At 39.5% G+C, this 15,866-nt stretch overlaps 1 protein-coding gene across 1 annotated transcript in view; it reads right to left on the bottom strand.

The window, feature by feature from the left end:
* The window catches only part of nr3c2 (nuclear receptor subfamily 3, group C, member 2), a 73,408-nt gene that overhangs the window by 13,461 nt on the left and 44,081 nt on the right, over positions 1 to 15,866 (bottom strand). The window contains exons 4-7 of the mRNA XM_038713124.1: positions 10,385 to 10,501; positions 6,533 to 6,877; positions 4,632 to 4,776; positions 891 to 1,021 (exon numbers count right to left, since the gene is read on the bottom strand). Of these exons, the coding sequence (XP_038569052.1) occupies positions 891 to 1,021; positions 4,632 to 4,776; positions 6,533 to 6,877; positions 10,385 to 10,501 (738 nt within the window). The remainder of the gene's footprint in view (positions 1 to 890; positions 1,022 to 4,631; positions 4,777 to 6,532; positions 6,878 to 10,384; positions 10,502 to 15,866) is intronic.

The raw sequence follows: 15,866 nt of genomic DNA, 5'->3' as shown, positions 1-15,866 counted from the left end.
CTTTAACTGGGACACTACAGTTCAGTCATTGCCATGAAATGTGGCAGCTGCCATCAGGCACAAAGATGGTCTAAAGTGGTACTGAAAAGCGAACTCTATTGTGATAAATTCAAGTTTTAGACATTTACAGCATCAAAGGTGGAGGAAGCTATTCTAATCCAATTCACTTCTTTTTGTCAAATTCACCGAATATCTCCTCAGGGTCCGCTAGCCATCCGTTCTGTGTTTGCGCTGAAAAAATAAATCTGGTGTTTGTACACAGCCCTGGCTCTGTTAATGTGAAACAAAGTGGCCTGCACCCCAACCCACAACACTATTCCAGCCGTTCCAGCCATGATTTGTGTGTCAGGTAATGTTAAATGAGTTGCCAACAGACATTCAGCTTACTTTCAAGTTTTCCAAGACATGCTGCTGTTGTGATGTAAGCTATAGTAGCAGGAGAGTGCTCTTTGGAGCTGCTGTGCTGGCTCTAGGACCATCTTGTCCGCTCTGCAGCTTCGCAGCAGCAACTGTAGTGAGTTTGCTAACCTACAACTTAGCCAACATTACTTAATGTGTCGTTGTTTGCTCTATATTAAGGTCATTTTGTCATGTTGTTGGATTTCTCCAGAATTGCTTACTCCACCTTTAATTTTACTGTTTGTGATTTAGTCATTTTGAGTTATGGATAGCCTGAAATTTCAATTAATTCTTGCTTGGAATTAATGTTGACTAACAATGTTTTTTAATTTTTATTTAAATAAATTCTTTTCAAATCAAATTATTAAATTGTGCTTGCCGGGAGGTTTGGGACAATATAGTGCTACAGAAAAGACAAACTGTGTGAGCAGGTGGGTGTGTAATGAATAAACAAGTGCTCTTGCAGGCCTTTACAGCAGCTCACTGCTTACCCGTGCTGAGAAGCAGAAGGACCTTCATGGAGAGGAACTCGTCATAGGTTAGCTGCAGTCGTACAAACTCCTGGCTCACCTGCCTCATGCCCATACACAGGTCGTACATGGCTGACTGCTGCATGCGGTCCCTTAAGAAAGAAAAGAGAGGAACGAAGGAGGGGAACATGACAACAAAAACAGTTTAAGCTTGACAAAAAGTAGTACTTCTTTCAGAACTCCTGTATTGTATTAGTTGCAATCCATCCTCAGTACTCACTTATCCATATTCTCATCTTTTTATTTGTGTACCCACTCATTCTGATTTTATATCACAACTGACTCACTCATTCACATCTTAACTCCATTCCTACCACACTAGTTCAGGCCAGTGAAACAATATTTCCACACAGTGCAGAGGAGGATCCTGCTAGTCTGGGCTAAGAGCAGAATACCAAATCCCCCCCAGATTGCAGAGCGCTGCATACAGTATCACAGCACAGATGCACCACTTTCCTAAGGCTGTGGCATCCTACGAAAGACCCCATATCTAACCCCAATATCCATACAAACATTCTTAGGAAGGATGTCTAATTTCAGAAATGATATGCACATGAACATATGTGAACTACACAGATATGGTCATGTTCACTAAACTAGTTTATCAACGTGCTGAAAATATATCAAGTGTACACGCCAGTTGTGCTCGTTTTCTGTGCGTGACACTTTCTCACTCCCCTTCTCTTTCACACACTATTTATCAGCAAAATGATCTTGGTTACGTCACAGAGTTCACAAAAACAGGAAAGAAACATTAGAAGGGATAAAGCATGAGCCAATCAGAAATGTGCTCTGCAGATGCCACAGATTCAGGGGAATCTCTAGCTTTAGATGCCACTTTTCTTTGCTATAAATCACCATCATATCGAGAACACAGTAATTAAATGCAAGTGGTGTGGCTTGACTTGAAAGAGGTCAGAGTTTTACCCACAATACAGTGAAACCACATCATAAGCACAGGCAGAGTGGGTGGAGTCTTCACTCTGATAACAACTAGAGTAAACATTTTGTAAAAGGGGCCAGAAGCAGCCCGATTGGAAACGAGTGCATAATGTTGCTATTAAAGCATAAAACAGCATATTATATTACAGTATTAACGGTACAGCTGTGTCTGTTGGCCCGACTAAATAACTGATAAACTGTGACAATATCTGGGTGAGGAGCAGACCTGTTTCCCTGCTGAGCAGCACTGTGTATGTGAGCAGTTTCGCAAAGTGCAGCATAACATCATTTGATACAACTTTGGGCTGGAGTTTGTAAAGTCTCCACACGTCTCTCTCTCTCTCTCTCTCTCTCTCTCTCTCTCTCTCTCTCTCTCTCTCTCTCTCCTTCTCTCTCCTTCTCTCTTACTGAAATCAATTTTGCTGAATCACTGCCCAAAATGAGCTGCTGGTTTTGGGGAGGAAACAAAAATACTGGCAGCAATGTCTCTCCATCCCTCTTTCTTTCTCATCTCGGTCTTGCTCTCACTTGGTTTCTTTTTCTGTCTTTCCCTCTCAGTCTTGAACTCACTCTCTTTTCTCTGTTTCTATGGTAAAAGATTCAGGAAGGAGCACAGAACTGAGGAGAAAGGAAACTTCAGGTTCACCTTTGGTTAGCTGGAGGAAGCCAACAAATTTTAGTTTGTTCAGAAAAGTATGTCCAAGCAAATCCCCTGAAGTTCAACTGAAGTCACAATTAGTCATTCCCTTTTATAGTCATGTATGGTGTCAAAATAATTCCTAAATGTATTGCTACGTGTTTTAACAGTGAAAAGGGGCTTTGAAGATACAGTACATCAGAAATGCCCCTTTAGCCTTTAAGCCTCTGTGTGGGTGGGCCAGTGTGTTTTTTTGATTGACCACTGAAGTGGCAGGGAACAGTGACCCAATGTAAACCATCCTACACCGGAGACTGCAGTTTACAAGCCAAAGTCAGTGTTTTGTAAAAAAACAAAACAAAAAAACAAAACAAACAACAAAAAACAGTAGTAGTGACGAATAAAGACCACACCACATAGAACCTGAACTGACATTTGCAGGTAAAACTTACAGTAAGATCCTCAACATGCTACAGCTAGATAGCTAATTGGCTTTATAACCTGCAAACTGACATTAGAAGTGCACTTTTCACTGGTGGTTGCTGTCTGTGTCTCTAACAGCCAATGATAGAGCAGTTTCATACTATACTACATACTCTAAAACAGTATTCTCACTGATATAGACACAGGCAGGGGTTTGCTCTCTTGAAACCAACAAATATGATTTTATACCTACTTGTACATACTGTCATTGTTTTAGGAGCATTGTTGGAGTAATTGTTGTGTTTCATTTCTTTATACATAGTAGATACATACATTAATTGAATCATGAGTTAGTGCCCACAACTTGTAGGGAAATAGTTTTGTTTATCTGTTTTAAGGCATTTACCACACATCAAACACTAAATTACATAGACTATGCAGGGTAACTTTGTCTTCGATGTAAAATGAACATTTGCAGCATTTACTCTCAGTGACAGATTCCACTCTAATAGCTGAGTGAGCGGACAGTCTATTCAATAAATGCCTTAATGCCCTGGGTCAATAAGCACTAAGTAGCTATGGAAACAAGTGTGCAATGTCCAACCCCCTAAAGACAGAGTGGACTCAAAGTTATGGAACAACTGTGTCCTCATTTTTGACGAAATTATCAATGAACTAAACAGACAGACTACAGTACGTTAACAACAACAAGCAAGCAACACACCTTGACCTGATAACAGGCCCGAAAAGACACAGTGGGGATGGGAGTGTCATCAAGGCTGCCCTGACAACAAGCATGTGACCCAAATCCAGGCCACCGCCATCTCCAGACGGTCTACATCTCATCTTCTCTGTCAAGCTGAGTACCAGGCCCATCTGTCAATCGGACAGGCCCGCTGTAAATTCATCACATGCAGCGGCATACTGTACAGTAAATAATTCATTTATTACATATAAGCATGTGCAATTCCAATATTTTTCTCTGTTAGAACTTATTCCGAACTGAACTCGCCAAAAGACACAAACCATTAAGTCTCTATCACAAAATTAGATCTTCTCCAAAAGCTGTTGTCATCTCACAGAAGGAAACACATAATTCTTAATAAACTGTGATCCACTTGGCACTAAATTGATTAGAGGATCAGAGGATCTCTGATGTGGCAAACTAATGCTTTACCAACTGTACTAAGCTCACAGTGATACAATACAGGCTCACAGAGTCTGAGGCTGTGTTGCACAATGGCATTTGCGCTGCTGTTTATTTATTTATTTATTTATTTAGGACAAACTGACCCACTGACATTGACTTACACAAGCTATTAGTTGGAGCTTTTAAACCTGCCCTTGATTGAACCTGCTCCTCTACAGCAGGCTGCCTACAGAGGTTGCTATTCTCATTTTTGGTTAATTCATCATCAGCCACGTACCAAAGCTTCAATGTGAAAAGGCCCACATACACTTCCCTTCTACTTGCTCTCCTGTTCAAACATATTAACACACATCAAGTGGGCCACTGACTGCCCTTGCTAGGCTTTGATCATCTGCGCCTGACGCAATTAAGGAACCATCAAAAAGTACAGAAGTGCTTCCTTGTGAAGTGCCAGAAATCAGGTGCAGCATTATGACCTTATGACCAGTATACTTTAATGACATCAGCGCAATGTGTGCAGTGTACTGCAGATATGGAAGTGTGGACCTACTCGTTAAAGATGAGGTCAGGGGCAAAGTAGAGCATCTGTCCATTGGTGTGTTTGTAGGAGCGCCAGCTGAGGCAAAACGAGGACAGACACATCCATGAGTACTGGATCAGGGTGATTTGGTCCTCAATGGGCAGGCCCCGAAAACCTAACACACACAAAAACACACACATTGCAGAAAAAGACGAAGCTAATGAGAAGAAAGCACTATGTTTGAATGTAGCTGTCAATATTCAGGCATGGGTATAATGCATTTGGACTTACCAAACTTAAAAGGCAGTTATTTAGCCGAGTACTCACATGTGTGCCTGTGTGTTTGGTCATGTGCATTACGTACTGTGTATCTTCGCTCCAGTGTGCTTTTTTGTGCCAATATTTGTTTAGACACGATAACCACTAAGTATTCACCCATTCTTGTTTTATACAAATCCCACAAGGCCTCCAGTTATTGGCATGTTGTCTGTGGAGCTCCAAAAATAGAGTCGAATAGGACACTTGCCAAACTCTCAATCAAACTCTGGCAAGACACTCCTCATGCAAAACATATGCCAACTGAGGACACACAAGTGACTTATCAAGACTTGTGGACTATTTTAGTCAATATGCATGTCAAATTGGAAAATACAATAATATATTTTTTTGTAGGTGTGTCAAATGCCTGGCATTACACTGTGTATTCAGTTACTAAAATAAAGAGCACACGGCTGGCTGATATTTAAAATTCTTAGTCGAGTTTGATGTCTGTAATTTCTTAAGGTAACTTTAAAGGCAACTAGACATCAGAAAAGTATTTGCTAATAATGTAGCTCCCATTGACAAACACGTCTGACTTTCCTGCGTACATATTGTTGGTACTGACAATACTGTTCCATGTTGCCCTGTGTGTTAGTCCTGCCACATCCAAATGTAAGCTGAATGCAGGCGGCGGCATATCTGAAAGTCGAAGGTACTCGTTTTGACCCTTCTGTCTGGCTCCCCTTCTATTTATACGTCCGGATATGGCAAGCAGACACCGTGGAGGTATCAAATATTTGCAATACAGCAAATTAAACAGCCTCAAAGAGCTACCTGTGAGGCATCTTTTAATATGTCTCCCACTGACTGGCATTTTAGGGAAACTTGTTTATTCCTTTTCAAAAAAAATTGTTCTTCCTGTGCTGTGGTTTATAGGAAAACATCAATGAGATAGACATTAGATCTTCTGTTCAACATAACGTCTGACAACAACGATGTAAATGAGTTCTGTTTGAAAATCTTAATCTTGATTCTATTTAATGGTAAAATAGGATTCCCTTCCTAATCTTGTTGAAGCTTCACAGGATAATTTCCTGACCTAATATTTTACATCAAAATTGTGTGCCTAAGTGTTGAAGTGGTGCATTCTCAACATGTAGAGATCAAAAGTGAAGATGTAGGAATGTTATCTTCATTACAACCCCAGTCCATAATTACAGCATAGACTTGCCCTGATTTATTAGACTGATATTTTTACCACTTTTCATTTTCTTTTGACTTGTCCATGAATAAAACTGACTACAATGTTTATTAATACTTTCATTATAACATTATACATGTAAAAATAACTGAAATGTACATGGTCAAAGACATTCTATTGTACTGAAAATATACAATTTATTGGTTTACAAGCTACTTTAATCTAATGAATTTACTGTAGCCCTTTTTATTGACCTTTAAAAGCAAGGGGGAAAATAACTCACTAGTAGTACAATCTAAAATACTGCAACCATCTTCATTAAATGTAAGCTCTACAACTGTGATTTACACACTTTATTATCTTTACACATATCTTTGAGGTCGATTGTTTAAACTCCTTTCCAATTCTGGGTTTAAAACTGTGTTAAACAGCATTAAGGCCTCAGCCCACGGCTCTAGTGGTCACTAACCTGGAAGTACTTTGGCCCACTTCACCATGCGTACCATCTGCTTTCCGGCCAGGCGGTTGAGACTTGACAGCAAGTGGTCAGTGGTGTCAGGCTGCGTGTTGTCATAGCCAGAGTACACCTCTTCGGGCTCAATCAGCTCCAACACACTGCAGATGGAGGGCGGCAGAAAAGGTGTGACCACCCCAGGTCCGTGGGGCACCAGGGCATTGGCAGCACTGGCGTTCAACTCCTTCTCTGAGGACAGGTAACCGCCTCCAACGACACCTGTGGCAGTCTGGCCATCCTTAGAGCCCTGCAGGTCCTCGCTGACTCCCTTCAGCTTCCCTAACTTCTTGGACTTTCGTGCTGTATGGGAATAATTTAAAAAACCCAAACATAGATTTATAATACATACGTATCTTGGGCGCTGTGTTAACATTGTCTACTGTTAAATGTTTCATTTTAAACCAATGTAGTTTTTATTTGTCATTTCAAAGTTAAAGGCATGCTGATCAAAGTTCCACTGTACAATCTTTTTATCCGAAGGAAGTTATAGCTTCTTGAAAGTGTCTTAATTTTAGGGTGTGAATCACAAATTGGAAAGTGTCCATCTGGAATAAAGTCCAGTAAAACCAAAAGCACACAATAATACAATAATCAGGTTTCATTTCCTGTGTATAGTTTAGTAATTCACAGATGGTGATCTTTCAGGGATGATACACAAGCCAATAAATACATACATGCTAATACAGTATACACTGAAGTGAAGCCTCTCAGCTTGTTTAGGCTATCAACTTGAGGTCTGCTGCAACACTCACATTTTACACATTGTAACACATACAGGCCGCTGTGCTGAGTCTTTTTAACCTAAATGATCTATCGAGTATTTAGCTCTGCTATTGCTATTTAAGTTTTTTTTCTTTACTGTTGTCCATAAACTATTTAAAAAGATGGAAGTGTCCTTTCACGCTATCTTGTCTGTGTTTTGGGACAGAGGCCTAAGGATTTCTCCCTGCTGGGATTTGGGGAATTACTGCTTAACTCCACCACAGTAATACTGCTGCTTGCTAGCTAACATGCTAAAGAGGTTTCAGTAAGCTATGCAAATAATGTTACTGTTAGTGGCTGTTGTGTGTTCCAGCTTTGTTGCAGTTCTTGTTAACAGTCCAGGCTTGACATAGTTTTACAGCTCATGGCATCTGTTGGCTGCAAAGTCTTTGCTCCTGTCAGGCTGTTATTGGTATTTGCCTTGGTATTGGCTAACTACGATCCATCTAGTGTCTAAATGAGCTCATTTTTGTTTGAAATGATGCTAATCTCATGATTTCCACAGTGGTGAGACTGATGTTTTTGTACTTAGCTATAGGCTTAATTGGTTTGACTGTTGTCCTTTACAGACAACAGTCCTTAATATTGGCTTCAAGGCAAACTTAGTCACACTCACTTTTCTCCACATATTTGATATTTAGCTAAGCATTACAGAAATATTTTGTTCTTTAGCTTTTTTACTTGTCTTCATATCAAAATTAGATCCAAACAGCTGAGCTGCCACACTCATTGCCAACCTTAAGCTTTTATTCATGACTCATGGTCATCTGCTGCTTTTCAACACTACATGACATTTCACTAGAAGGAGACATGTTTACTCCAAGTCATGATTTGTGCGTGGAATATGCTTAAATTAATAATTATTTGCTGCTAAACTGACGTGTATGTATGTGATTGACACTTGGTGGATTGTTTTTAAAATTATCCATTTTAATGCAGCAGAACTAAACCTCCTAGTTGTTGGAGCTGCTTTCTCAGAGGGTGACGATAGAGCACAGGTATCACTAATCAGATTCCACGTATAGCCAACATCAGGTTCAGTATCTAATGTGGTTTTCAAAGTTTTTTGCCATGGCTCTCCAGTCTCTTCTGTGGTAGGTTTAGTGTATGTTTTAAGGGAGTGATAGTATTATACATGAGTGATTTAGTGACAATGGTCATGCTCTGCTCTGCCATGCTATGCAGCTGCACATCTCCTTTAACTCCTCCTCGACATGTATACTGTTCCAAACACCACCTCAGTACTGCAGTTGCTCATAAAGCATTTCATAAGACCCACCTTTATCTCAGCATCCACCTGTAGACTCTTATTCCCCTGAGTGAGTGAGTGAGTTTATTACTGTCACTCCACAATCATCTCTGTGTATGCTCTTGGAGAGTGATGTCAAAGCAAAGAAAAATGGACTATGTTAAAGCTGAATCAGTGCCCATTTATTTATTTTATATTGTTCTATCAGAGGTTTGGTTTGGATCCAAGATAAAAAAAAAATGAGTCATGTGTTTGTTGTAACATTCAAAGGCCTAGGCCTAGTGAAGAAAATGTAAACAAGAGAATCCTCACAACTAACATTTTTAGTAGTTAGTCATTTTTACTCTCATTGTGAGCACTTCATTTTAAGTGGCTATCCTCCTGGTATAATTTATGTGATTGTCCCTCCAAATAAAACACATTTCATACTGCACTGATAATAGCCGTGTTTGGAACATTTTTATATAGCATCATGAATTGTATGTACACCTGGATTTTTCTTATATATTAACTGAGCTTAACAACAAGTGTTTAAATAGTTTTCTGTTTAATAAAGCTCATCCCTTTATCAGAAAAAAAGTATTATGAAGAAAGATATTCCTGCAGCCATTCACGAAACCATCGCTAAGTTCACCAAGGACTACAGCCACAGAGAGCTTGAGCTAGTTTGGAAGCTGTTGCTATCGTGGGCCTGTAAAGTCCATTTAAATCTCTAATACAATTTAAATTGATTTGACATGACATAAAACAGTTGCCTATATACTGTACTGTACTTTAAATAAGTCACAGAATCTGTCCAAAGTGCTAAGATATGGATTAAAATATTAAATATTCACTGCTTTTACACTATCATGTCATTAAATATCTGACTAGATAAAATCTCTAAAATGTTTTAGACAAATTAAACATGTCTGTTGTAGTATCATATACGACAGGGTAAGATAAAAATAACAGGTATGAAAATTAGGTGATGATCATTAAGAAATAGCCATTTCTGCAAATGGTTAATTTTGACAGCAAGTCAATGAATCTTGCTTAGAAATAACTGATTCTGAAATATCCATGTTGCTTTTTTTTAGGCATTGATTAACTCCCCACTGCTATAGATACATATCATTCCAATTTGCAAACATTTCACTTTGGATTCATTTAGAAGACTCACAAATAATTAATTAAAAGGCATGAAGCAAAACTCAGGGTACTTTCTGTAACAGCAGTACTTGCATGTGTGCATGTTTTCCCCCTTTGGCCACTGTTACTTTCCCAAGTAATTGACAGCACTACCAAAACCCTACGCAGGGTTTTCCTATACAGTACATTTACATTCATGGTTAAATCCAGCATCCCTGGGGAGCATGAAATTAAAAACCATTTTGTAATTTCAATATCTCTAATGGACTGAAAACCTATCAAGTATGCTTTTAGCCTTTTGTATACCACTGCGACCCTGAATTGGAATAAGCCAGTGGCAATAAATGAATACATTTCATCAACCACATGCCTCCCAGCTACAGTGTCGTCTTTCCTCATAATGTAATACTGTAACTTGTCTGCAGGCTTTGTCAGCTGGCATCGGATAGAGTACTGAAGATCTACAAATTCGGTAGATGCATTATGCATACTGTGCTTAGATATACTATGTGCACACATATACACATCCTTGGGTCTCGTGTGACACCAGCCAGAACCTACTTTTCCATATCTGTAATTTCTTGCAAGCAGAGCAAGGCTGACTCAAATGTCACATCCAAGACACGTGACAAGGCAAAATGTGTAATGAGGGTGTGACTCCTCACCTCCTAGGTTCATCCCGGCCTGGAGACACTTCCGTACGCGACATGCCGGACAGTTTTTCCTTCGGATTTTGTCAATGATACAGTCATTTCTCCCGGCACACAGGTAGTTGTGCTGACCTACAGAAAGACAAGACAGCGTCAGTAAGATGGTGAACCGTACATACAGCTTGACATAAAACACCAGTGATAAGTGATGTTCAGCAAAGAGATTTTTTTTTTTTTAAAGAACAATAAAAGAGGTTAACTTATGCAATACTGAATAATAGATGTATACATTTGATTACATGAAGAGAAGTAAATATTTGATTCTACTGTAGAATCTCTGTCGGTGACTGTAATGTAGGTCAACACAGAAACCCGTGAAATGTCTGGCAATATCTGAGATCTACATTTCATGATTATCACTGTGAAAATGATTGAAATTGTGATTATTCCACTTTCACATTCCACAAAGCATGACTAATGGTCTATTTTACAGTATATGGCATGAGGGTATTAACATTAACTGGAACCAGGACACTGGCTGCAGCTAGACTATTCCTGACAGTGATGCTAACATGGCGAGAATCCCTCCTGCCTCCTGCCTAGCCCTTAGCTAAACCCAATGATCTCCCATTTCAGAGCGCTTCCTTCCGCTCCACTACTTCTTCACTGTACAGCTCCTCTCCTCCTCCACTCTTCTCCTTCTCTACGCCTGCGTCGCCATCCCTCTTTTTTTTCCCTTTTTCCACACGTCCGCCAGCCTCAGAGCGCCATACGCCCACACACAGGCAGGCTGATGCTCGTGCACATGTACAGTCATTCACTCTCTCACTCCCATACATACATACACACACACACACACGCACACACATGCATGCACATACACACAGCCAAAGCTGCTCCACTTGGCAATAAAAAAACCCAACTGCAAATGTTGTATCTGCTTTCACAAACAAATACACACACGGAAATCACGACACAAACCAGATGGAGTGGTATAGTGTGGTGTATTGACACCAGTGACCCTAGTACATGACTTCTCTCTGTTGATGTTAAAATTGAGTATACATCTCAGATGGTGTATATGGTTTTATGCGTGCACATGTTTGCATGTCAGTGCATATCAGTCTGTGTTTTTCTGCATGTTTATTTTATATCGTTTATTTCTCTAAGAAGTATCTTAGAGATTTCTGGGATAAATGTTGTAGCATGGAAGCTTGTGCGTTGTTTACATGCAGTTAGCTCAAACATGTACATTCTGTGCATTGCCTTTGTTGCATCTACAGTACAGGATTTGTATTTGTGTGTAGGACTGAGCAGAAGTTGTTTTCTGAGCTAGCAGGAGTAGTGCGCAGTGTGTCTGTCTGGCTGCTGCCAAAAGCCAAGGAACCGAGCTGCAGGAGGAGAGGCAGCAGCTGTAGCCCCACCACTATTTCTGGCTAAATCACATGATCGTTACATAAGCCCATTTTTCTTGCTCTAAAAAACAGTAAACTGCGACACAGGAAACACAACGCAGCCATCCCCTTCCCCAACCCCCTCGTGCGTGCACACACACACACACACGTGCATATACGCACACACTCGCTTGGATAGGCCGGACCAAATGGCAATTCTGAAAACTCTGGAGCCTTCCTGTCAACTGTTTTGCTCATTCCCGTGAATCTTGTTAATAATTGTTAGAGTGAAATACACTTTATGAGACAGGCGAAGTCGTAGTCCAATGGTGTGTGTATGCGCGCGACTGTGTGCGTGTGTATCTGAAAGGGAGAGAAGTTGTTTATTTATGCACTGTGTGTGCATACACTCACATGCCCTCGCACAGCATGTTTACCTCTGAATATGTGCATTTGCTTATCAACCTGGCACGTGGCGGGCTTACTGATGAGTGACACTTTTTCGGTCTTACCTTGGAAAATTGTAGGGGGAAAAGTCCTTTCATCTCTTATGAGACTGGTTAAATTATGAACTCACTTAGACTCTTGTTTCCATGTGAATCTTACCCAAAAATCTATTACTCATGAATAATGCCAAATCCTATCAAGATATTTTCATATAATAATCCATGAAAAAGATAAAGATTCTTTGGATAGTATTAAATTTGACATAATTCTAAAAAATCCTGTCTGCTGGTACAATGCACACTCTGTCAGCATTGTTCATTTAATGGCAACCCTCAGAGTTCTTTAATGGAGTCCACTCACGTCTACTTTTAGCTAATGATCTCACAATCTGGCAACAACCCGCTGAGTAGTCTCTGTTGTCTGTCAACTCTAGCATACATCAGTTATGAGGATATTCCTCTGAAAGGGAAATACTCTTTCCTAAGGGGACCCCACTTTAAAAAAAGTAATCTGCCCTGCAATCCTCTTGCTACCAGCGCAGCTACAATACATCTGCTTTCCAAACAAAAGACAGACAGACTTTAAGCCTTTATACGACTTTTAATGCATAATTTTTAAATAGTTTCTAGACACAAGTGTGTTGTGAAAATAGCCTCTCAGACACAGTAGCTGACCCACATCAATAATACTACATTAACTTGAACGGTATTTAGCAGTGGCTGCAGATTTCTTAGTTGCAAGCCGTTACTGCAGACTCAAGATGGGATATAAATGATGTGCTGAAATCTATGTCAGACTCATAAATTAATGCCATTTAATTACCCACTCACAGTGCATTTGGTCAGTTCTGTGATCGTCATTGATCTGTATTTATGCATCCCAAATTACATAGCCAAAAAAATCCCAAACAACCAAAAAACAGGCTTCTCAGAGATGTAATTGTTGTTACCACTGGGCCAGTGGTATGCAAATCACTGCCTTGCAATAGCACTGCTACTCCAGTTCTTTGGACAACACACAAACAGCTGTGTTGGATGGGACTGTACACAATCGAGTTTTCCTCTCTGGATCATTATAAAAAGAGGGTGCAGAAGTTAAAATAGGAGAAAATAGAAGCTGTTATTTTTTTTTACTAATGTTACCACTTCTATAATAATCTAAATAATGTGCTATATATCAGTTTCCCTATGCATTTCTTTCTCACAAAAATGTTCCCCACCTGCTGCCTTTGTAGGCCATGGTATTTGGACGAATCAAATGTACAAAAACAGCCAGTTATGGCAGTGTTTATGATAAAAGCAGTTAGAATCCAATACTCTCTTTCATCTTAATGCTTTATAACTTTATTCCCAGTAGTAGTACTGTAAAAATTGTTTGTCAAGATATTCATTCTTATTGGTATAAATTAAAAACATATGTATGGTCTTACAACTAGGAGGTTACACCTAGGAACACATTTGACTTTATTCCAAATCAAATAAATTAGGGCCATGGATGATATGGTATTTTAAGACCGCTACTGATTTTGACATTTGAGGATTCTAAAATCCAATATTCCAATATATAGTCGGATATTCTTTTTTTTTTTTTCTTCTTTTCACATACATAAACAAAGGTTATTCCTAACACTAGTTATGTGTAGTTATGAGACGTCACCAAGATAACCTGATATAATACAAAAAAAATATATATTTTTTTGCTATAAATAATACTTGGAACAAAAGTACAGCTGATTGCTGAGTTTTATGAGGGATTTGTGGCTTTCAGGGGAGTTGCAGAGAGCCCTCTGGTGGACAAATTATGCAATGACAACACTCATAACCTTATAGAAGGATCCGTCTCTCCGTTTCTTTTTTAATTGTCACTTATCAGCTGTTACAAACATCGATACAGAAATTTATGCAATTAGCTCATATCGACTGATAATATCAGCACACTCATTTATCACCCGGGCTCTAATAAAAATAAAAGAAGGTTGTTAACCGTTCTCAAACTATAGAGTTACAAGACCTTGGAAAGACCTTGGAAAAGCCACTACTGGCATCAAAAAGTACTGTCATAACACTCTGTAGTACTGTATCTTTAACAAACCAATCATCAGTGAAGCTACTGATAAAGCCCATCAGATTGGAACTTATTTGTTTGAACACAAATGGTGTTAACCACTAACTGTGCTGGATCCTTTTTGCATTTATGTCAAAGAACAAAGGCATCACCAGGGAGCAGGAAGAGATGGAGGTCAGATAATATCCACTGGAGGGCCATCAGGCCTGCAGGTCAGCCCAGGCCAGGGGAACTGAGGCCATAGAGGAAGTAGTGTGTGCATATATGAGTGAGTTATGTCATCATACATGCACCAAACAGCATACTTGTTACTGTAGTAAGAGGCTTCATAGGTAGTCAGAATGCTGTATATTTTAGTGCTGAAATGATTAGTTAATTAATAGATAATTTATTAGACAAAGAAAAACACATTTCTCAAGCATAAATGCCAAAAGTTTGTTGGTTCCAGCTTCTCACATGTGAGGATTTCTCGGTTTTACATCACTGTATTTGAATACATTGGAATTACAATGATTTAGCTTCAGAGAAAGTGTGAGGGACATTTTTATTTTCTATTTTCTAATATTTTACAGGCTAAACAATTAATGAATTAACTGAAAAAACAACTGGCAGATGTGTTTTATAAAAAAAAAAAAAACATTATTATATTGTAATATAATATATTGTATGAGCTTGTATGAGTCTATTTTTAAAGCAGTAAGGATGTAAAATGCACACACAGATGTATCTAGGTTGCATTAGAGAGACCCTTCCTCAGGCTGCATTCTATAACCTAAATGCCTATTAGCAATGTGGGTCACACACATACTTACAGTAAGCTTTACAGATTAAATTTCTACCTAATGCTGTACACCTGAATTCCTTTACTACTTATGAAGAAGTATGCACCCATGCATTTGTGCATGCTAAGTTTTTGCCTGTGATTGCATTTGTATATATGTTGTATGCAGTTTCTGATCAAAGACGTTCTGATGTGAACATGTGTTGGGGAGCTGGGATCAGGGTGACACTGCTAAATGGCTTCACTCCAACCGTTGTTACATGAGCCTCTCAGACACAACCTGAAGCTTTCACTCCAGCACTGGAGGGAGTCCTTTATTCCCCCAGCCTGAGCTGAAAAACTATGCGATTGGACAGCAGGGCTGCCAATCAAAGCAGAAACAGTGCAAGACGTGTCCTCAGATGACCTCTCCCACAGAGGTGGTACCGAAGAATAGGTTTGTAGATTGACAGCAGCGCCATGGAAACCTCGACCCAGTCACATTGCAGAGTGAGGCCATAATAAGGTTGACTAATGTCTCTGTAAACCTCTCAGTTCAGTAAGAGAACAGCAAAAACAGCAAGTGAGCTAAAAGCAGGGCCTAGTCTTACTACAAAGAGCAGACATGCCAAGCCACTGATGACATGTGAATAATAAGATGGCGTTCAACTCTTCAAATGCTCTCCACATGGAGTCGTTTATTGAGTGCAGCTGCCTTGTATCAACAAACTGGTCTTTAGTGGATGTGGATGCAGGAGAGAAGCACACATGAATGCATTCAGCTATTTCCACATTTCATTAGTGATTATAACACATGTTTACAAACTGTTGT

This window comes from Micropterus salmoides, unplaced genomic scaffold (genome assembly GCF_014851395.1).
Source record: "Micropterus salmoides isolate LMB-PRFRI ecotype aquatic unplaced genomic scaffold, ASM1485139v1 Ms_hic_scaffold_12, whole genome shotgun sequence".
NCBI classification, from domain to species: Eukaryota; Metazoa; Chordata; class Actinopteri; order Centrarchiformes; family Centrarchidae; genus Micropterus; species Micropterus salmoides.
The sequence above is the reverse complement of the archived record's forward strand: the minus strand, read 5'-3'. Positions and strand labels throughout refer to the sequence as shown.